We start from the raw sequence: 23203 nt of genomic DNA, 5'->3' as shown, positions 1-23203 counted from the left end.
TTTTAAACTAGCTTGCTATGCCAGGCTTCTTTTCCAAGCCTGAGGTTTGGTCTAGCTCTTCCCATAAGGCAGTCAAGAACAGTACTATACAGAAGTCGCCTGCTTACGCTTGAATTTAGTGTGCCAAATGGAGACTTGAAGGAAGTACACAGCTACCTTAGGAAGGAATAAGAGGACAGGTGAGGGGAACAGGGAGACGTTATCTAGAACTATAGCCTGTTCTGTTAAAGGGAAAATTGCCAAAGCAGATTCCCCAGAACCTAAAATGAAGAATACAAAAAGTCATGGTACCTCTTGCTAAGGAGACAGACAGGCAGACAAACAGACAGACAGAAAATCTGTTATCTCTCCTTTTCCCTACCAGATAAAAAGCTGCAGTTCTGCACAATTTTTGCCTGTTTATTGAAAAACCATGCTTATGTACAAACACACAGCTACTATGTGCCATGAAGACTTTGGTCTGGCCTCTTCCCACAATACCAGTCTCCACTGGATTTTGGGCAGCGCTACATTTCCCCTGCCCTGCAAAGGTGATGGGGGCAAGATATCTATAGCCCTCTCTTCCCTTCCCACCACCAGAACGGAGGATGCTTTAAGAATCATAGAGTTGGAAGGGATCCCCAAGGGTCATCTAGTCCAACCCCCTGCAATGCAGGAAGGCGCCCTCCACCAGGGAAACCCACACCCAGTCTAGAACAGCTCTTCAGGGCTCCGCGTCTGCCACTGGTCGCAGGTCAAGTACTGCCTGTTCAGATCAAAATCAACTGCAAACAAAAGAAAGGATGACGGAAGTCCTAAGAACGATCTGACCACTTGCAGGGTACGGGATGAGGAGGGAAAGTCAAGGAGGCAATGCAGTAGTAGACACTGGAAGATGGCTGGGAGGCTGATAAGGGATCCGTAACTTCAGTTCCGTTTCTTGAGCTGCGATGTTGCTTCTACTTCAAGATACTGCAGCCCAATCAGCATACCCAGGATGGAGAAACCTGAGACAGATGGAAAATGAGAGGGAGCAGAGGACATTGCTACCTCTTCTATATCTTTAGGTGTAATAATAATAATAATAATAATAATAATAATAATAATAATAATAATTTATTATTTATACCCTGCCCATTAAAATACAGTAATGAATCAAACATTAAAAGCTTCCTAAACAGGGCTGCCTTCAGATGTCTTCTAAAAGTCTGGTAGCTGTTGTTCTCTTTGAGAGCTGGTGGGAGGGCGTTCCACAGGGTGGGTGCCACTACTGAGAAGGCCCTCTGCCTGGTTCCCCGTAACTTGGCTTCTCGCAGTGAGGGAACCACCAGAAGGCCCTCGGCGCTGGACCTCAGTGTTTGGGTAGAATGATGGGGGTGGAGACGCTCCTTCAGATATACTGGACCAAGGCCGTTTAGGGCTTTAAAGGTCAGCACCAACACTTTGAATTGTGCTCAGAAATGTACTGGGAGCCAATGTAGGTCTTTCAAGACCGGTGTTATGTGGTCTCAGCAGCCGCTCCTAGTCACCAGTCTAGCTGCTGCTTTCTGGATTAGTTGTAGTTTCCGGGTCACCTTCAAAGGTAGCCCCACATAGAGTGCATTGCAGTAGTCTAGCCCAAACCCCCTGATGATCTCTCTCAGCGGCTGCATGTAGATGTTGAAATGCATGGGGGAGAGGACAGAACCCTGAGGCACCCCACAAGTGAGAGCCCAGGGGTCTGAACACTCACCCCCCCCCCACTTTCTGAACACTAATTGCATTTGGTTACTAAAGCTCCATTTCAGCTCTGTTCAGTTATGAAGCTTACTTGCTGACTTTGGCCATATCACTGTCACTTAGCTTGTCCAACCAACCCATCGCAGGGAAAGTGTGAGGGCAAGTTTGTGATCTTCTCAGGGGAAAAGCAGGCTACAGCTTTAACAAGCCAAGCACCAAAGAATGGGCTCTACTTACTTGCCACCATTAGGGGTGCCAAGACACCGATTGTTGCAGCTGCTGTGCCATAAATAAACACTTCAGAGAGGAAGTGGCCGAGGGCAAGGAAGAAGGTCAAAAGTGTGATGTTATAGAGGCTGCCGGAGAGAACAAAAAAATGAGAATTATTGCAGGCCACAGAGAGATGCCGACAAAGAAATTAAGAGTCAAGGAGTTAAAAAACACACAAAGCGAACACACTCAGTTTTTGCACTATGTCAGCGATAGCCAATATGATGATGCCTTCAAAATGCTGTTGGACTCCAACTCCCATGAGACCCCACCAGCATGGCCAGTGGTCAGGGATAATAGAAGTTGGAGTCTAGGAACATCTGGAAAGCACCACACTGGCTATCCAGTAATACAGCTACATGCTAGACTGGCTTCTGCATTTCTTGGAAATGACAGAGAGCCTCTTTCGTTGCTCAAATGGCAATTCAGATGAGCTGGTTCAGTCCATCTTCCACCCACTAGTCACCACATGGGATATATGGCCTTCCCCAGGCTGATTAATAGGATTAACAGCATGGATGGCAAGGGGTGCACCAAGTTGTGGTAGTTGGTATTGCTTTGGTTAAAGCAAGATGGATAAAAATCAATTGGGATTTTTTTATTTTAAAAGTATAGTGACTTCAAGAATAACCAGGTTTGAAGTGACCCTCAATTTACCATCAAAATGTTGAAAACCTACACATACAGCACAACCCTTTATGTCTTCCCAGAAGTACATCCCAGCATTGCTCACTCACCTGCACGGTAAAAAATTACTTTGGTATTATCTAAATCCCTCTTATTGACATCACAATTGGAAAAGAACTGGGGACAGGTTTCAGACTTGCCGCGTAACTCTGGGGAAACAAACAGACCGAGTGCCCGTTCTCCTTTAAAAGTACACCTCACCTTGTCGAATGACACAGTACAAATAGCTCCCTCTCAGCATGCAGCTCCTTGCCACTCTGGGAAATGGGAGATGAAGCTGCCAACTTTAATGATAAAAAAGGGAGCTACTGTGGCTTTTCACACATTATTCCTGTCGAGCCAACAGAGTGGAAGGAGGGTGAGCTGGCTTGCATCTCTGGAACAGACTCCTCAGCTAAACTCTGATCAGTTATGCTTGCACAGAGGGTAATGGGGACAGCATAGTGCTTTGTAGCCATGGAAGTATTACTAATGAATGAGGACGAAATGGCTACATTTTACTTTAAGTATGTTTGCAGCACTGGCAGTTAAAGAATTGCAATCCAAAAACCTTGCCCTGTGAAACTTAATCTGTGCTTTCAAGTCCACATCTTTCTCTGTAAATAAGTGACATTTAAATTGTGTTTGCAAATGTATTATTTCAATCATGGTGATTTTAAATAAATATATGAAATAGAAACAAAAACCCTGGTATGTTTATATACTGTATGCCATTTGCTTTCCAGTCCTAGGCCATCAAGGTTGAAACCCCAACTCGAGCCATGATGCTTACTGGGTAACCTTGGGCCACTCACAATCTTTCAGCCTAATCTTCCTCACGGGGTTGTTGTGAGGATAAAATGTGGAGGAAAGAAATGTGTATGCCAGCTTGATCTCTGTGGAGGAAAGGTTGATCTAGATATGCAATAAATAAAGCAGGTTGTGCAACTAAAATCAAACTGCAAATTGTGTAAATGGCCAGTTTCGTGTAACTGAGGATGCTTTAACCAGGACTGGGGTGATGGAGGGCAAGGGGGGAAAGGAGGAAGAATGGTCTTCATCCTGATGCTTATAAACATGTCAGTCTTACTGATTTCAGTACAATTTAACTTTCTGGTAAGTGTGCTTCACTGTCACTTTGCTTCATCTGCCAGCGGAATAGGAAGGCAAAGGAAGGGAACCCTGTCAATGCAGATGAAAGAGTGATGAAAAGGCAAGCAACAAGGGAAAGGGGTTTGTGGGGGTATATTTTTTAAAATGTCAAGATCAGGAGCAGGCAGTCTATGGCAGAGGACTGAAAGCTATTGTGGGTGAACTCAGAGCTGTGCTTCCTTATAGAGGTCCCATATGCCCAACTTGCTATTTTTATAAATTTCTCCAAGCAACTGTCCAACCAGATCTCAAATGCTCCCACTTGCTTTTCTTTTATAAAAAGGTTACCAGCTTCAAAAGCTCTTTGCATTTATCCTTCAACTGCTCCTTTAACAGTCTGTTACTTTTATCACAGAAAGCCTTCCACTGGCAGTTCAAGACCAAGACAGTAGACTGTTGTCCCATCTTAAGCCTCCTGCAGAGCCTCTCCTGACCTCTCAGACAAGCAAACTAGGTCTCTTAGCACACACAGTGCCAAGCGAATGCTGAAGTCAAGCCAAATAGAAACATAAGCTCAGCCCATTCATGCATATGGCTTTCTTGGAAATCACTGACACAAAATATATGAATGGAATAGAAGTTCCAAAAACAACTTCCAACAGAAGATGACTGAAAGTGTACTTGTGAGCTATCCAAATATCACCAAAAGATAGGGCAAATACCTAATTAGAGTGTTTCCACTTTTGATTCCAGACCTCTAATCAAGCACGTGTTATAGAATAACTACCTACATTTTGATCTTACATCAGTATTATGCTAAACAGTCTTTCCTTCATGCCTGTGCGAATGAAGCACAGAAAATAACACTTGTTGCCTCAACTGTACAAGCTAAAAGAGTTTAGGCAGTGACACCATGAGGGTCTGCACCAGCCAGATTATTCCCTGCTCCCATATAACCAACACCATCAGCCACATGTGAAAGAAAAAGAAGGGCATGGGGAGGGTTTTATTTTCATTTGCTGGTATAAGATGTGTAAAATTGTAAATCGGCTCTGGCGCCTTGGCAAAAAGGTGGCATAAAAACCAATACATACATAAACCATTGCCCTCCAGATAAGTGTTGGACTACAACTCCCATCTTCCCTGACCAAGGGCCATGCTGGCTGGGTCTGATGGGAGGTGGAGTCCAACAACACTTGGAGGGCCACAGGTTACCAACCCCGGCTATAGGGGAATAGAAAAGAGTTATTGTGGCACCCAAGTGTGTACATGATTGGGAGGTTGGTAAGACAGTGCCCCCCCTTAGCATTTATTGTACATACGTCTTGTTGCGGATATCAATGGCACAGTAGCAGCGAATTACAGAGGAGAGTAAGGTCCAAATGCCAAAGGTCCGAGCCTGGAGGCCATTTACTGTGTAGAGATAACAAATATAGAATTACTAGGGTCTGTTGCCCCTGCTTGCTCCGCTCACTAACCCCACTGACCCCTTCGTCCACCCCTCCTCCCTTTGCACATGACCAACCTCCCTTTATACTTGCTGACCCCTTACCCATCCCCTCAAAGCCCCCTCCACAGTTCAGCCCAAGCCCCTCTGCCCATTGCTCCTGCCAGCCCACACCATCTTTTAAAGGAGGGGTCAGGGGCTTCGCAGAGCAGTTCGCCAAACTCCAATGTGATGGCAGGCAGGTGGCCAAGGAAACCTGTTTAACAACAAAGCAGGGACTTCACCAAGCAGTTTAACAAACCGCTCTGTGAAGCACCTGCCCTTCTCCATTAAGCCTTATTGCAGCCATGGTTACTGGTGGGAGGGGGACGACCATTTGGGAAGCGCTTTCCAAAGTGGTTTGCAAAATTGCTCTGTGAAGTACATCCTCCCGTTTAAACAGCTTGCCTAGGCTGCCTGCCACCAAGTCGTCTACCTGCCTGCGTTCATGGTGGAGTTGACAAAGGCAGCCACATGAACTGCAGCATAACAACCATACCTTCTTATGTATATATGGGTGGGGGGCAACTATCTTTTCTGATACTCTCCCAGTCTAGGCAAAGCTAAGCAGTAGGTATGGATAGGGCTCAAGACTAATGGAGTTGGAAAGCGTCGTAGGGGTCAAGGTCTTTCCAAATGATGGAGTAATGCTACTATCAATACACAAGGGAGCAGAGAAAATGCTACTGGCAGTTAATTAAAACTACTCGTTTACTTGAAGTTTGGTTTACTGGTACTTTAGCTGAAGCCAGAAGATCCCTGCCTCTTCACATAAGGGTATATGGTTGTGTTTGGGATGGAAGGACTAGTCTTAAAAAATGTAGATGAGCTATTCAGCATTTGACAGGAATGCATGTATAGCTTTGAAGGGGACAAAAATCTAGAAAAGGTGGCAGTGAATTCAAAATGGTGTGGAAGATGGTGTGTGATAATGTGCCAGGCAGTGCTTCAGTAGATGCCTATGCTTCTATAATAAGGTCTATTCTGCATAAAAAGACATCCATAATATCTGCACTTGCTGGGCCAAGAGATACCTTCTACTAACAATTCTGGTTAGTGTCTTGAATGCTGTTCAACAGTGATTGTCTACAATGGGAACTTTTGCTGGGATGATGTCATCTGGGTGGTTGAGTGCCAGCAGCACAGTCTTTTCAGATGGACCATAATATCTAGAAATGCCCAAAGCTCATAATATGGCAGGATTTGCTAGACTCTTCTTATACTGTGAGTATAATTGTACTACATAAGTGTCTGAGATTGTATTTCTGAGATAGGGACATATAGCGGATTGGCTGATTGTAGAATCAAAGGTCATGTGGAACTGTGCATTCACTTTGAAGCAAATAAGCCCATAAGGACCCATGGAAAATGCTCGTTTTAGTACTGCAGTAAATGCTTGAGACCACTCCAGTGTGGATATGGAACTGCACTATCTTCTGCGTTAATGCATTATGAGGTGACAGAATATCACTACGGGTGAAAGGGAGATTAATGGAAAGGGCTTTAACTCAAAGGCAGAGCACATGCATAGTATGCAAAAGGTCTCAGGTTCAAGGTCTGGCATCTCCAAGTAGGGGTGGAAAATTCCTACGTCTGCAACCCAGAAGAACCACTGCCAGCAAGAGTAAATCACATCAGGATAGGTGGACCAATGGATCAATTTGGTATAATGCTGCATGCTATGTTCCTAAGGGCTGTCTGACACATTTGCAACTATGTGGTCTTATATTTATTTCACCACATACACATGCTCCAGAAAGCTATAATGGGCCCCTGCCCTCCATTTCATGTAGAAATAGTGAAACAAACACAAGCCTCTTTTTTTTTACACATCATTGAGGTTTTGGTATACCAAAGGTACACAGAGTGTTTCACCTAAATTTGTAACACGTTTAGCGGCCTTCAAGCTGTCACTGTTCAAGCAAAAATAGCACTAGCCACCTCTAGAAGTTTAAGTAAGCAGAAGGTGGGTTATTTTGAAAAAATTTCAGATCTCAGGCAAGATAACCCAGGATTAAGGTTCCAGCATTTCTTGAGTGCAAAAATGACAACCTGTGCATCTTACCGAGGCTTGGTTTGCCAGTGTATAGTTTCTCAGAGAGGAAACTGTGATCTCTGAAGCTTTGCACTGTGTTCCCCATGGCAATAATGGACACCATAACTAGCCAGCTACGGAGTACATTCAGGAAACGGCTCATCTTGAAGTGTCAAAACACAATCTGCTAATGGGAACAAAGACAGAATCCAGAATTCACAATGCTTCCATGCTTCATAATTCAGTCACCCTCATTTCCTCCTAAAGTAGTGTAAAGGGGCTTCATAAGAATCACAGCAAGGGCCATAAGCTTATTTTATCATTCCCCTCCATCCAATTTGTCCTATACGATAGCATTCCATAATAATTACAAAGATGGAAATCTCACACGCATCATCCACAAAGCCACTGGCCTTTCTTCCAGAGAGGACTGGTAGCTAGCTGTCTTTACTTTGATCCTCTGCGTGCTGCCTTGGGGTTAAACCACAATGGACATGGCGGGGCTTATTTCACAGTAAATACGTATAGGATCGGCTACTGGAGAGAGGATCAGCCATGAGAAATCATTTTATGTTCAAAATCCTAATTTAATCTATAGCAGAGATAGCTGGCTGCCCGAAGGGGGGAAAAGGGAGCACGAGGCACAGTTGGTTTTCCTATTAAGATGCTTAGCTTTGTGCCTATACAGCTATATACAGTTTAGGAATGATGATCTTAAACGCTAACTCGCTTCTTTGCAGCCTTGTAGTTGGCCCTAGCATTAACCATTCTCGCCCCTCTCCCACTGAAGGGACCAACGTTTGTACCTACAACGTTTGTCATATTTAGGAATGCCCTCAACTCGCCCAAATTCAGTTCCCACGCTGCAATGCCACCTGCTCGCTTGCCTCCAAACCTACCCGCATCCACATCGCGCCTCTTCGTTATCCTCCACCCCTCAAAATGCAACCCCACCCATCAATGGACACCCTACATCGCCTTACCTGGTCCTCAGCCGCAGCAGCTCTCCACCCTCCCTCAAGCCAGAGCAGCAGCAGCAGCAGCAGCAAGCATCAGTCCCGCCTCCCCGCACTCTACGCAACGATTAGCGCACTGTTGGAGCTTGCCTTCCCCTGATTGGCCGCTACGCCCATAGCTAGACCTCTCCTCCGCGCCACATGGAAGGGTAAGCGACTGCGCCAATCACACGCGTGGAACCCTTCTGAGGCGCTGTGACGTTTTCATCAAAGGCGGGGTTAGAAGAACCGACGGCGCTACGGCCTCCTCGGTTCATTTTCTTTCTTTCTTTTTTTTTAACAGAGGGAATCTTGCAAGACGCCATCTTAGCAGAGGCAGAGGTTCGAACGAACGGGCGAGTGTTCCTTTGTGCGCACGCGCTCGAGGAAGGAACCCGAGCGGGAGCCGAGAGCCGGCGCTTGCGCAGACGCGTCTTGGGCGAGGGAGGGAACGGTTGCCTGTTGGTTGTTGTAGTAACAGGAGAAGCGCCGGCGGGAGACGCGGCTACCGGGCCCGAAGGGAGATGAAGCAGCAGGTAGGGCGCTGGGGGAGCCTGGCAGTGACGGCGCTGGCAGCTGCAGAGCTTGCTTAGGCAGGCGGGTTGTGCTTGGGCGCCGGCAGCGTCTTCTCCCCCGCTCGACAGGAAGGACCAGGCGGCCGGGCGGTGGCGGGGGGGGGGAACCTGCCTTGGAACCGAGGGCGAGGGGCGCCTCTCGCCCCAACAGCCCCCTTTTGCCTAAATAGAGGGCCAGGCCAGGGCGGCCCGGCTGGCAGGCTGAGCAGCAAAGTTCGCGGAGTTCCCGGCGGTGATTCCTGAGGGCCACGTGCAGGACCCACTTTCCCCTCACACTTTCACCCCCCAAGCCCCTACAGACTTGGGATGGGGGCCCGTTTGTGGGGGAAACGCGTCCTGTGGGAACGGTGTGCGCTTCAAGTTGGGGCTGAGAGACGTCGCTACCCACTTGCAGTGTCTCCCCCCTCCCCCCCCCCCTCGGTGTCCCTGCACCTCAATCCCTAGGGCTGCCTGATTCAAATTAAACATCTTATTTTGAACAAACTCCGCAGTTTTGGGCTACGGAGCGACGTTATCCCACTGTGGTGTGTGGGGGGGGGGGAGGGATTGGAGTTTCATTTTGAGGAAGGAGCTGTAGGAAAGCTTGCCTTAAGCTGCCGGGAAAAGAGCCCCAAAAGTCACAGTAGGAGAGTGTGAACCGAATAAAAAGTTGATAAGGAAACGGTGCTGAGCTGAATCTGAGTTGAACTTCTGACAACCGGCAAGTTTTCAGCACAGGCGCCTCTCTCAGCTCTCCCCTTCCAGTCTATGGTATATTGTATAATCTTTCAAGCCGGTAGATTAGAGCCGGTGAATTAGTGGGCAATACATGTCAACGTGTCTGGGATAAGGATATATGTAACTGTCAGGTTGTGACTGGAGTGGATATTTTAAGTGTTGATTCCCATAGCAGTACTAGTAGTGTAACTCACCTGGAGGAGGAAGGCAATCATAGTACAGTGGTACCTCAGGTTACATACGCTTCAGGTTACATACGCTTCAGGTTACATACGCTTCAGGTTACAGACCCTGTTAACCCAGAAATAGTGCTTCAGGTTAAGAACTTTGCTTCAGGATGAGAACAGAAATCATGTTCCAGCGGCGCAGTGGCAGCAGAAGGTCCCATTATCTAAGGTGGTGCTTCAGGTTAAGAACAGTTTCAGGTTAAGAACGGACCTCCGGAACGAATTAAGTACTTAACCCGAGGTACCACTGTACAGCCTTCTGCCAGTTATTTGTTCATTTAACTTTATCAGGTATATTTATAAACCTCTGAGTCTCAAGGTAATGCCATGCACTATACAGAAATACAAATAAAATAAGTAAGAATAGATAAGCGTTCTCGAAATGCAGGAGGCACTGTTGCCATTTCTGCATGAAGTGCCTGTGAAAATATGGCTTAGATCAATATTAAAGGTGGTCTGTTAGAGAGTATTAATTATTCATATTGGTATCCTCCCTTTCTCTAATAAGCTCAGGGTGGTGTTTCATATTTTATGATTATTGTGAAATAGTAACTTCGCTCATAGGCATTGCGGTTGAGGGGGATTATTACCTATGTTCTCTATACCCAGATTCAGCACTCTTGTCATGACACCACCCTGACTTTCTTTGTAAGGGAGGAAATAATGCCAGGGTGCTCTATATCTGCAGTTTACTCAAAGCAGTCATTTTGTTGTTGTTGTTGTTGTTGTTGTTGTAGAAAACAGCACTGGTGGATAGGTTTACTGATTCTACGGGGGAGAGTTTGAGAGGCCATCGTTTCTGGGCTGTATGAAAACGTCCACAGGAAATGCCCGTTGGAATGGCTCGGGACTTGGAAGAAACAGATTCGTCCTCAGAGGAAGAGGAAGTGGTGGAAGGACCAGAGTGAGTTAACATGGTACCTGTATATGACATTGAAACTGTACATCTTGCATCTCATCATCCATACTTGGAATATTATTTCTCGTTGTTAAAGGGGGGGGGTGTTGGTTGGTTACAATGCATGAAAGATCAGTATTCAACTTGCACCCGAATATTCTTTTGGAGCCTGAAAAGCTGTGTTATCCTGTAATTCCGGAGTCAGGAAGATGGAATAGTCATACATGAACATACAAAGCTGCGTTATACCAGATCAGACTGTTTGTCCATCTAGTCCAGTGCTCTCTACTCTGACTGACTGTGACTCTCCAAGGTCTTTCTTACTCTCTGATCCTTTAGCTAATAATAATAATAATAATAATAATAATAATAATAATTTTTATTTATACCCCGCCCTCCCTGGCCAAAACCGGGCTCAGAGCGGCTAACATCAAATGTATAACACATTAACATAAAATCAGGCAATCTTCTCGGCCTTTTGGCTAAGATCATGTGTAGTGTAGTGTAGTAATTAAAATACATCCTAAAATCAGATCAAGATCAGAATAAAATCCAGTCAGATGGCAACCCGCAGATAAGGGTTGGGGACCTTAAATGCTCACCAGGACCAACTGTTTGTGCTGAACTTATATGAGCCTATGAGAAAAATTGGGAGGCCACTTTCATGTACGTTCTTATGAAAGGGGAGAGGGAGTCAGACCCCAACCAAAGACCTGGCGGAACAGCTCCGTCTTGCAGGCCCTGCGGAAAGATGTCAAATTCCTCAGGGCCCTGATCTCTTGTGACAGAGTGTTCCACCAGGCCGGGGCCATGGACGAAAAGGCCTAGGCCCTGGTCAAGGCCAGTCTAATCTTCTTGAGGCTCAGGACCTCCAAGATGTTATTATTTGCGGACCATAAGGTCCTCCGTGGGGCATACCAGGAGAGGCGGTCCCATAGGTACGAGGGTCCTAGGCCGTATAGGGCTTTAAAGGTTAAAACCAGCACCTTAAACCTGATCCTGTACTCTGCCAGGAGCCAGTGCAGCTGGTGTAGCACTGGATGAATGTGATTCCCGTCGAGGACCCCATAAGGAGTCTCGCTGCGGCATTCTGCACCCACTGGTGTTTCTGGGTCAGCTTCAAGGGCAGCCCCACGTAGAGTGAATTACAATAATCAAGCCTGGAGGGTGACCGTTGCATGGATCACAGTGGCAAGATGAGGGCGAGAGAGGTAAGGGACCAATTGCTTAGCACGACGGAGATGGAAAAATGCCGCCTTTGTTGTAGCTATAACCTGCACCTCCATAGAAAGGGCGTTGTTGAAGATTACACCCAGACTCTTGACAGAAGGCGCTGGCACTAATTGTGCCCCTGCAAGAGATAAGAGTTGGTCCAAAAACCCCACGTCATCCCGACCCAGCCAAAGGGTCTTCGAAGGATTTAACTTCAACCGGCTCCCACGCAGCCATCCAGCCACAGCTTCCAAGCACCTGATCAGTGTGTCCGGGGCCAAGTCAGGCTAGCCGTCCATCAACAGATAAAGATGGGTGTCATCAGCATACTGGTGGCAACCCAAACCAAAACTCCAGACAAGCTGGGTGAGGGGGAATATAAAGATGTTAAAAAGCATGGGGAGAGGATTGCACCCTGCGGCATGTCACACACCAAGGAGTGCCGTGACGACAACACCTCCCCTAGTGCCTACCCTCTGTCCCTGACCTAAAAGGAAAGAGCGCAGCCATTGTAAGACTGTGCCCTAAATCCCCATGTCGACAAGACGGTGCTCCAGAAGTTCGTAATCGACCATGTCAAAGCCTGCTGACAGATCTAGAAGAATCGGCAGTCCTGACCCGCCTCGATCCAGCTGCCTACAGAGGTCATCTGTTAGGGTGGCCAGAACCGTCTCGGTCCTGTGACCAGGGCAAAAGCCGGACTGAAATGGATGCTGGGGACTGAACTTAGGATCTTCTATATGCAAAGCACTTGCTCTATCACTGAGTTATGGGTAGGGTATAATTATTATTATTATTACTACCATGAGGCAGAGTGAGACAGCTGCCTCAGGTGGCAGATTGGAGAGATCTCTGTGTGTGCGCTATGCAAACCTTTCCCTCATCCACTAAACTAGGCCCCTTCCCTCAGGGTGCTGTGGAGGATGTTGAAATAAGATTAAATGGTTTGCTGAGCTATTGTATGTATAATAGACTCTTGGGAGGCAACTTTTCGCCCTTTGCAATATGCCTTTGGCTGGCTCTGGCTTCTTTCTGAATGGCTATCTTTAAGTATCACCAATTTTTATGATCTTGTTATTAATCATCTTTAACAGATACTGCCATGACTTACTAATGGGTCCTTTGGTGGTTGCCACCAACCCCCTCTCTTTCCCCAAGTCTTTTGGAGTGCATGGAGAACTCTGAAAGGTGGAGGTTATTCTCTCACCTGTGCTGTGGTTTGGAAAAAACTTTGATGTTTCTTATCCAAAGTGCAATGCAAGTGAGATAAAACCCTGCTTGCTAGAGAGTAGGTAGTGATCTGTGCTCATCTGTATTCATGTTTAGAGAAGATGAGAAACATCAAGTGATTTCTTAGCTTCTCCAAATTGTTTGTAATTGAACATCCACCTAACCTGAGAGCCTGGGCAGCTCTGGATCTGTCAATGCTTGCAGGTAAATAGAAGATGATACTGAAATACAAGAGGTTTGGGAACCTTATCCTGTTTCATATGCTGTATTTGTAGAGGTCTGAATCTTCTAAAATGTTAGCCCTGAGCCATAGAGAAATGGTACAATAGAGAAAAAACCTCTTGCTAACCAGTCATGCTACTAGCATCAGGTGGCAGCAGTATCTATTCCTGAGTAATATGTGTGGCGCTTCTATCCCAGCTTGTCGCTATAAGATCATTTTCATAGTATTAAGAATTGAAAAATGGGACGCGGGTGGCGCTGTGGGTTAAACCACAGAGCCTAGGACTTGCCGATCAGAAGGTCGGCGGTTCGAATCCCCGTCACAGGGTGAGCTCCCGTTGTTTGGTCCCTGCTCCTGCCAACCTAGCAGTTCGAAAGCACGTCAAAGTGCAAGTAGATAAATAGGTACCACTCCAGCGGGAAGGTAAACGGTGTTTCCGTGCGCTGCTCTGGTTCGCCAGAAGCGGCTTAGTCATGCTGGCCACATGACCCGGAAGCTGTTTGCCAGCTCCCTTGGCCAGTAAAGCGAGATGAGCGCCGCAACCCCAGAGTCGGTCACGACTGGACCTAATGGTCAGGGGTCCCTTTACCTTTACCTTAAGAATTGAAAACTGTATTATTTTCTCCCGGTTACTTTTTACTTTTGTAGTATGTTTATTGGATTGTTGTCCAGAGGGCAGGTATACTTGTTTTTAAATATCTGTACAGTGTTTAGTAGACTGCAGGTGTTCTAGAAGTGATAATTAATAACTTGATCTGGTTACTTGAACAACCTTACTCTCTGAGCTGTCTTTTATTTGACTACTGATATACACTGTTAACACTATTTTTTTCTAAGGTTGCTATTTTAATTTATTTAAATAAGTCAGAGTTTTGCCTGCTGACTTGAAAGGGACATGGACCGTACCTCAGATCGGATGGCAATGCCCATAACACTGGTATCTTCTCTCTCTCTCTCTCTCTCTCTCTCTCTCTCTCTCTCTCTCTCTCTCTGTGTGTGTGTGTGTGTGTGTTACATCCTGCTAGGGATTCTATGTATTCTTCTTGTTGAGGCCCAAATCTTCCTTCCTTCCTTCCTTCTTGCAACCAAATCTGCTTTGGAAGGAATTTGCTTTTTTGTCTGAAATACCGCACTGTGCACAGAATAGCATGGGACCAGTGCCACAATTGTAGGGATCTCCAATCTGCATGTCCAGACATCTTTCTTAGTATACTTCAAGCAATACTGAGCTGTTGCACTGCATAGATGTCTGGATTATTTTCTAGGCAGTGACTGCTGTCCTCCAGCATGTTATTCCAGGAAGCCGAGGGTCATGAAGAGGGTGAGTGTTAGTGTCTGAGCTGTGGTGTCCTTAGTGTAAATCCTCAGAACAGGAATTAGCCTAAAGTACCTTCCTTCAGTCTCGGCTCTGTTCCCACTTACATAAGGTGTTAGAGTAGGCATAAAAAATATTTGACTTAACATCTTTGCTTGACCTAGCTCAGTGTTCAGGGTGAACAACCTGGGGCATCAGAGGACACAAAATTATTCTTCATACTGACATGTGATGTGGGATTCTAATAATCAAAAGAATCCTGTGTAAAGGAACTTGAGGGAAAGGAAGTGTACAAATGTAGAATCACCTTCGTTGATTGACTCCTTGCAGTTTATGCAGATAGATAGAATTGTCCTAGACTTGGGCATGTGTTCACATGAAGGCAAATGGTTATTTTTGTGAAGGGTCTGTAATAGCTTATTTGCCACTTGTAGGTCATATTGAAAATATGCTTGAGAGCTCTAGTTAAGCAGCATGCTGCATATAATAATTTGCATGCTCCATCTATAGGTGGAAAATATTTAATGTTGGTGGACATATTGTACGGTATATGCTGTGCACTATTTTTTTAAATTCTGAAATAATTAAATATGGGGAGAGTGCTGAAATATTGATGTGCTGACAGCACTACATAGACTATCAAGCATTTTGGCTTCCTTCCTTGTGTAACATATGCTTGAATGGCCTGCTATCACATTTACAGTTTACAGCAATGATGTGAGAACTGGAAATCTGTTAAGAACAACAGTAAACTAAAGCTGCTGTTTTTAGGACTGTTAAGGCAGCAGCTTAAAAGTACACGCACCGCTTCAAGACTGTAAATGCATTGCTTTGTATTTGTAGCAAGAAACATTCTTATTCTTGGTTTGCTTGTCAGTTTATGTACCTGTATAGTATACTCTTAAACAACAGCATGTTTTTCTTCATATTTAACAAAGGCAAAAGTGCCTACTTGCAACTGAGTCCTTGTACATCCTAATTTTCCTTCCTGTTCCTGTGTTTTTGTATCATTTTGTTCTTGGGCAGAATGTAAGCCATGTAGGAGATCTCTTAATTTACTGCTCCCCACCTCCCAGCTTGGGACGCGGGTGGCGCTGTGGGTAAAACCTCAGTGCCTAGGACTTGCCGATCGTATGGTCGGCGGTTCGAATCCCCGCGGCGGGGTGAGCTCCCGTCGTTCGGTCCCAGCTCCTGCCCACCTAGCAGTTCGAAAGCACCCCCAAGTGCAAGTAGATAAATAGGTACCGCTTTATAGCGGGAAGGTAACGGCGTTTCCGTGTGCTGCGCTGGTGCTGGCTCGCCAGAGCAGCTTCGTCACGCTGGCCACGTGACCCAGAAGTGTCTTCGGACAGTGCTGGCTCCCAGCCTCTTAAGCGAGATGAGCACGCAATCCCGGAGTCGGACACGACTGGCCCGTACAGGCAGGGGTACCTTTACCTTTACCTTTACCTCCCAGCTTATATGTTATTTTGGAGAGAAAAGAGGTGAAACTGGTGTGAGGGGAATATCTAAGCGTTCCTCCTTTCTGTTTCTAACATGTCTTTTAGCACAGGGTAATACTGGAAGATGGGTATATAATGCCTCCTATCTTAATAGAAACTTGTTGTGAAGTTTTTGGTGCATGCTGTATAGTTATCCGACCACCCAAATATCCAAATTTTAATTTTACGTAATAGAAATATTGATAAAACAACAGCATTTCTGCATATGATGACTTGCTTAATTTATAAGTAAGAATTTCCTTTTACATTGCCACATGCTATACCCTGGCTTTTCTTCCAACTCCACTTTTTCTTATTTTTCTGCGTTGCTACGCCTTTTGCTGTGTGGTAACTGTACAAATGTCAACATCTCTGTGTTTGAGCTGAGATGTAACCTTAGTGTAGTAATGTGTTGCCATTTGACTTGCTGAGGTGTTGCCTTAGCATGGGTTGCCACGATACCTGGCCAGTTTATAACTTGAACTGCACTCAGAAAATGTAAGGGTTTGTCTTGGAATAATTCTTTGAATAATCTAATGCTACATAAAATATCAAAATCATCTCTCTTTCCCTCAATAAGCATTTTAATGCCTTGCTTTAAATGTTGGATCAGAAAAAAGGAAAAGAAAAATTGCTGTACACTTCAGCAATAAATGTTTGTCGTGAGAGGGTTAACTGCTGTTTTTATGTTTCTGAATCTTGAGCCTTATATTTACTTTTAAGTAGTTTTAATCTACATAGGGGTTGCTGTCTGCAGGTATTCTGACTCTCTTCATAATTAGCATTTTCCTGTATATGTTCATAAATGTGTTTTGCCATTTTAGGGAGCACCCATGCATCATGTGGACAGGTGGATTCAGAAGGATCCCAATCCTGGTATTTCATGCAGAAGCTATTCTAACCAAGGACAGTTACATCCGCTTGATTGGGGGTAAATGTGGTTTTATGCAACTCATTATCTCAGCAAGAGTATATAAAATGAAATTACCTGTATATGATTTCTCTTCTTGTCATATAAATAAATGAAATAGCTCTTGACATATTAGTTATGTGTTGCTTTGACTATAAATAAATAAATTAAAACAGTCAAGTTACAACCTACTAAGTTTCTAAGAGAAGAATTTAAACATGCTCTGAAAATGTCTGTTGAAAACAACAGGAGTTAAAAAATGCTTAACATTGTTTGGAAGTCTAAAAAGTTCATAGGCTCTTTCTTGTGCAGCAATAGTAAATTAACTGATTAAACAAATATGTGGGAAAAAGAAAGAAAGAGGGAGGGCCAGGGTGAATTTTGTAATTTACCATTTATTGGTTTTGCTGCATCCCTAATAATAATAATAATAATAATAATAATAAGAAGAAGAAGAAGTAGTAGTAGTAGTAGTAGTAGTAGTAGTAGTAGTAGTAGTGTAGGAATAATGGAATGTGTCAAGTTCCCTAACACTGTTTCCCTTTGGCAGCCTTTGGCAGCCAGTGAAATATAATGTGGCTGAGGTGGTGTTACTAATTTGTGATACTTTCTTCACAGAGCGCTATCGCTTGTCTTTTAAGATTGTGAGAACAGACAGTCGGCTGGTGCGGAGCATTTTGTCAGCTCATGGATTCCGTGAGGTATGTTCATCAGGACTTGTTAAATATGAAGAGACTTAAAGTCCAATTATGTCTGCCTGCTCTTAAAGCCAAGAGACAGATATAGTTCAGAGCATGGAGTGTGAAGATACAGCTGTTCAAACAAAAAGCATGACAAAGCACACTCCTGCATTAGGTAGCTTGTCATATATACTGTTTCTAATATGATTACTTTATAATGTACATTCCTTTTGTCTAGTATGATATTTTGAAACCTACAAATTGTATACATACCCAAAGAAACAAAGCATACCTGAAGAAACAAAGCTTGTGGAGGTGCATTAATACTGGCTGTGTGAGTTGTTTTTGTTTTGGAATCTAGTGCCTTGATTGGTAGGTAATATACTTTTCCCCAACTTCCTTGTCATGTCTAGGTACACCCAAGCAGCAATGAGTATAACCTTATGTGGACAGGATCCCATCTGAAACCCTACATTCTACGAACCCTCACAGATATTCAAAAGGTCAACCACTTCCCTAGGTAAGGGGATATGTGATGACTGCATAGAAATGCCTCTATAGAAGGGTGCAAATAAGCAGTGTGACTTGAATATGCACTATATTATTCTTTAGTCTCTCTTATAGCTTGTGTAGAAAATTGGGACAAATGAGATTTATAAATTCCCATCACCAAAGTCCTCATGCTCAGTAAAACTTTCATAAAAACACTAATAAAATAGTTTTTAAATTAAAAAATAAAATAAAATCCCTTGCCATGAGATACTTGCTCAAAGAGTTGCCTATTATTGCTTAGAATTAATGGATCTCTAGGGAAATTGGAATGAGGAACCACCACCAAGAAATCTTTCTGTAAGCTTGGTACATTCATACCATCCTTTAGAATGCCTTCAGTAGGAAAGAGTCAATAATCAGTTGGAGACTGCAGACCTTTATGTTGTATTCAGACTGACAGTAGCAAGAGAGCAAGCTAGAATTGTTCAAGTTCCTTGTGCTCCTGAAAATTTGGGAGTGTTAAGGTAATTAATTTTCAAAAACCCTCACAAAGAGGCAACATCTGAAAACTGCATGTACATCTCTTCAGGTCTTATGAATTAACTCGAAAGGACAGATTGTACAAGAACATCATTCGCATGCAGCAAACCTATGGATTCAAAACCTTCCATGTGCTCCCTCAGACCTTCATTCTCCCTGCTGAATATCAAGAGTTTTGCTGTAAGTGACTGTATCAAAGTGACCAAGTATTAAGTAAAGTCGGGAAGTGTTTTTCATTTTTCATTTTATGACCTTCCTGGTGCTCCAGGCGACAAAATGTATGTCAGCTTTTGACATTGAAACTCATGATATTTCAATGACTCCCCTAGGAAAAGTCCTCTCCTAACCCTTTGAATCCTTGCAGTGGAGGCCATTCATGCATTGGGAAAACCTGGGAAATAGATATTTAAATGTGGGACATCTCTGTTCCTCCTTACTAAGGCACATGACTTGGAGTCCTAAGCTTTAATTTTTTAAAAAAATCACCAGCCATTTGAGTGTAACAATTGACAGGGTGTGGTTCCCGAGCTCTGTGCTTACTTTAGTCTGGTTTGCACATAGCCATAAGCCAAACTATGGCTTATTGTGAATGAGCAAGCATGCTGGTGCACAGGGAGAGAATTGTGTCTGCTTTGCTCCTCCCCTGCTGCTGCTGCAGTACTTTGACTTAGCGTTATGTCTGAACAGGGGCTCACAAAATGTGATCAGTAACTAAAGTTTGTACTTGGCTTACCGCTTATGGTTTGGGAGAAAACAAACCACGAGCCTGGGTTTGGACATAGCTCTAAGGCAAACCATGGCTTGGGTGCTGGTAGTGCAGCAGGAGTGAAGCAGCACAAGTTTCCCTGTGCAGTGGCACACTCTATCATTTAGGCATAAGTCACAGGGGAATGGCTGTAGCTCAGTGGTAGAGTATCAGTTTTGCATGGAGGAAGTCCCAGGTTCCATCCCAGGCATCTGCAGGTAGGGCTGGGAGAGAACCTGTGGGAAATCCTGGAGAGCTGCTGCAGGTTAGGGTGGACAATACAGATGTAGATGAACCAATGATCTCACTCAGAATAAGGTAGCTTTCTATGTTAAGTACAAACCAGGCAAGTGAATTTTCCAAATCCCATAATTGTTATGTGTCGCTATCTGTGACCAAACTGAGTATAAAGTGAGGAGGAAAGATGCAGAATGAAAAGACACCTGTGGCAATTTTTAGCAGTTCATATAAAGACTGGCTGAAAGAGGCCCGTAAGTACTGCTGAAATTCCATTCAGTCATTGCTGGAAGCTGTGGCAATGTCTGGTAAACCTTTTGGTAAAGCATTTGATAGTGTTTATGATTTTTCTTCTTTCTCAACCAGGTTCCTATTCAAAGGATAGGGGACCCTGGATAGTGAAACCTGTGGCGTCTTCTAGAGGACGAGGTGTCTATTTGATCAACAATGTAAGCACTTAAATATACCAAGCTTGATAAGTCGCTTGCATCTTTGAGCAAGTGATAACGTTTCATGATAATGTTTTGGCCTCCACATAAATGTTCAGACTGTTAGGAGCAACACACTGAGTATGGTTTATCTTGCTGCACTTGTCCTGTTCCCTGTCACTTGTATCAGTTAAGCAAATTATTAGATAGTTAGATGTTTCTTATTTGGTTTGTCAAATGCTGACAACAGAGCCTAGACAGAGCAAGCAGAGTAGCTGTTACTGTTTTGGTTGCTACTTAACATGTGCAAGAAGTCTGAGTCTTTGCTACCAAGGAAGTAGTGTATAAGACCTTTGACTTGGGACATGAATGTTTTAAAACTGTGAGTGAATTTCCTGGGTGAAATTCCAGTTGTTCCCTTTGTGCAAGCATTCCAGCTTGCCAGGTGGAACGATACCTTCTCCCATTGTGTGTCGTTCTGTGGATTCTTCTGACTCCTTAAGAGCCAATTTTTTTGAAGAGGGAGGTGCTGTGGGAGGCAGGGGAAAGTTCCATTGCGCAAGCACTAACTTTTTGTGCAGGGCTTCCCTTCACAGGGCTGATTAGGTGACTCCTGCCATATTGCCAGAGAGGTTATAGGAATATCTTTTCAGGGGTGTATCCAGTAGGAGAGGGGTAGATTCAGAAAAACTTTGTAAGTCTAGGAGCAGTTATGTTCAGGTGGTTGCTGCTCTGTGCATTCTCACCTTCTGAACTGAGATCACTCGTTTGTTGGCTAATGTTACTTTTTAACAGACACATCCCCATTCTGGCAAGTGGAGATATTTTGAGGTTCATAGTGCAATAGTTACCATGCTTTTAGGGCAGCCACAGAATGATTAGAAGCGGCTATCAGATGGTAATGGGGTCATGTTGACCATACACTCATTTGCGAGGCTAGTTGTCTGTATGGTGAAGCAAATTTTACCAAGCACTTGATCAGAAATCTGGAGAAGCAAGGGTGTGGTGACATTTTTGCTATAGGTAACTAGCTCACCTGAATCTATTGCATTCAGCACAGATTAGCACTTGGTAAATAGATTTCACCCATGGAGAACAGTGTAGCAGATTCACTGCTGGCTGTTTTAACTACCTTGTCTATCACTAGTCGTGAAAGGAGCCATAATGGATAGGAAAGTTTATGTGTGTGTCCCCTAAAACTAATAGGCAAACTATAAAACTGAACAGTGAGTCACTGCTTTCACTCATATATATCTCTCCTCTCCCCATATTGAAGGGGCCAGTTTGTCTCATATGTTCTCAGCCTGGCTCCTTTCCCATGGAATAAGGCAGCTGCTAGCCAAGTGCATGAAGCAACTGTTTCCAGAGCTGCACAAGGCTTTACTCTCCACTTCAAGGAAAGACATATGTGAACAAAGGGTCAGAACCTGGAGAAAGGCACTCTAAGCTTATTTCCCATAATATCTGTTTTTTCCAGGATTGTTAAACCCACAGATCTGTCAAATGTCTTACTCCTTCTCGAGAGAGTGCTCTCTAGAATCTCATTCTTAAATCGCCTTAATCTCCTGCAGATAATAGGGGATGCTTTTGTTTCTGTGTGTCACACTAGATAAATACAAAGTTTTCCAGTTGACTGTAGTTAACTTGTTCCTACCCAAACTTATTTGAATAGTGGTTGCTACATAGGAAAGCCACTTTAGACTTGATTATCTTTATTGCTGTTAGAAACCATATCCGTGTTCTGTGCTTTCAGGATGTTGCAGCCCTCAGACTTATCCACATGCGGTCTATTCCTGTCAAAATATGAGCCCTTGATCATGACTTTATCACATTAGCTATTACTATATTGAACTATCACAAGTATCATAGTTGTCGCACACAGTTCTTTTCTGTGCTCACAGTTCAAAGCCTTGGACAGAATTGCTTAGTTTGGCATTTGGACTGTGGTGCAGAAAGCATTATGTAAGGAAATTGTTTTCTCTGCTGATGTTGTGCAGCCTGAATCCTATGCATGCTTACTAAGAAATTTGTCCCACTTTGTTTAGTGGAGGTTACTCCTAGGTAAGTCTGCATAGGATCGCAGCTTTAGTTCCTATTACAGAGTCCTCATTCACAGCAATGTGGTCAACAATTCCAGTTTTTGCTGGAAGGGAAGAATAATATTAAAAACTTGAAAGGGAGAAACACCACCACTTAATTCTGATCCAGATTTGATATGAGAGGGAGCTCTGTGATTGTGTAGAATTATAGAATTGTAGAGTTGGGAGGGACCCTAAAGGTCATCTAGTTCAACCCCCTGCAATGCAGGAATCTCAGCTAGATCATACAGTCTCTGCTTAAAAACGTCCAAGGAAAAGAGTCCACCACCTCTAGTGGGAGTCTGTTCCACTGCCGAACAGCTGTTACTGTCAGAAAGTTCTTCCTGATGTTTAGTGGGGATCTCCTTTCTTATCACTTAAATCCATTGGTTCAGGTCCTAGACTCCAAAGCAGGAGAAAACAAGCTTGATAATAAGCTGCATTCTATTTTGCTCTCTGATGGATATATGAAGATGGATAATCTCTGAAAATGTTGAACTTGGTGTTTGATATTTGCATATTTTTATAAACAATAACAAGGATGCTGTCAGAGCTGCCCCTAGGTCCCAGCTCACAGAGGACCAACGCCCGATCATCGTTATGTACAAAAGTCTTTATTGAAGTTCAACTTCCATTCCAAAGCCGCAGCGCGCAGCCCTACGTCTTAAACCCTAGACCGGCGAAGTCCCGTCTGAATCTCCTCCCCTCTGGCACCAGTTTAAGATCCTAGCCCTGCTCCACCTTTTCTGTTGTTCTCTCCTCCTCTGGGTCCTCCTGCCCGCCGGGGCTTTCCCCTTTCTGGACTCTTCCGACGCTGAGTCGGCTGACTCCTCCCCCTGTCTCCGGCGGGCTTTAGGACCCGGTTCCCAATCCTCATTCTCTGCTGTCCCGCGCTCCTGTACATTTGAACTTGCCTCTCGCGCCAACCCAGTGACCTTCCTCCTGACCGTCACACTGCTTCTGTCACTGCTTC

At 44.4% G+C, this 23203-nt stretch overlaps 3 protein-coding genes across 7 annotated transcripts in view; 2 read left to right on the top strand and 1 right to left on the bottom strand.

The window, feature by feature from the left end:
• Window positions 1–3340, top strand: part of FLVCR2 (FLVCR choline and putative heme transporter 2) — a 52050-nt gene extending 48710 nt beyond the window's left edge. The window contains exon 10 of the mRNA XM_079972333.1: window positions 2579–3340. Within this exon, the coding sequence (XP_079828459.1) occupies window positions 2579–2608 (30 nt within the window). The 3' untranslated portion in view covers window positions 2609–3340. The remainder of the gene's footprint in view (window positions 1–2578) is intronic.
• ERG28 (ergosterol biosynthesis 28 homolog) lies at window positions 379–8358 on the bottom strand. 2 transcript variants are annotated; one of them, XM_079973001.1, is made up of 5 exons: window positions 8231–8358; window positions 7278–7434; window positions 5049–5139; window positions 1936–2054; window positions 379–986 (listed from the first exon to the last, which is right to left on the bottom strand). In XM_079973001.1, the coding sequence occupies exons 2-5, from the start codon at window positions 7408–7410 to the stop codon at window positions 907–909; spliced, it is 423 nt and encodes a 140-aa protein (XP_079829127.1). In that variant the 5' UTR covers window positions 7411–7434; window positions 8231–8358; the 3' UTR covers window positions 379–906. The 2 variants fall into 2 exon arrangements, with proteins under 2 accessions (XP_079829127.1, XP_079829128.1); XM_079973002.1 differs by having other exon boundaries at window positions 7278–7436; window positions 8234–8331.
• Window positions 8359–8631: 273 nt separating this feature from the next.
• Window positions 8632–23203, top strand: part of TTLL5 (tubulin tyrosine ligase like 5) — a 113193-nt gene continuing 98621 nt past the window's right edge. For all 4 annotated transcript variants that reach the window (XM_079971848.1, XM_079971850.1, XM_079971849.1 and 1 more), the window contains exons 1-7: window positions 8632–8778; window positions 10499–10665; window positions 16945–17051; window positions 17649–17731; window positions 18124–18230; window positions 18792–18922; window positions 20091–20173. In XM_079971848.1, coding sequence (XP_079827974.1) covers window positions 10589–10665; window positions 16945–17051; window positions 17649–17731; window positions 18124–18230; window positions 18792–18922; window positions 20091–20173 — 588 coding nt within the window. In that variant the 5' untranslated portion in view covers window positions 8632–8778; window positions 10499–10588. The remainder of the gene's footprint in view (window positions 8779–10498; window positions 10666–16944; window positions 17052–17648; window positions 17732–18123; window positions 18231–18791; window positions 18923–20090; window positions 20174–23203) is intronic.

Source organism: Podarcis cretensis (genome assembly GCF_951804945.1).
Source record: "Podarcis cretensis genome assembly, chromosome: 1".
NCBI classification, from domain to species: domain Eukaryota; kingdom Metazoa; phylum Chordata; class Lepidosauria; order Squamata; family Lacertidae; genus Podarcis; species Podarcis cretensis.
The sequence above is the reverse complement of the archived record's forward strand: the minus strand, read 5'-3'. Positions and strand labels throughout refer to the sequence as shown.

Excerpts from the sequence above, each read along its gene's own strand:
- ERG28 (XM_079973001.1), bottom strand. The coding sequence starts at position 7,410 with ATGAGCCGTTTCCTGAATGTACTCCGTAGCTGGCTAGTTATGGTGTCC. Across the intron at positions 5,140-7,277 it reads CACTGGCAAACCAAGCCTCG|TAAATGGCCTCCAGGCTCGG; the intron begins GTAAGATGCACA and ends ATCTCTACACAG. Across the intron at positions 987-1,935 it reads GGCACCCCTAATGGTGGCAA|GTTTCTCCATCCTGGGTATG; the intron begins GTAAGTAGAGCC and ends CATCTGTCTCAG.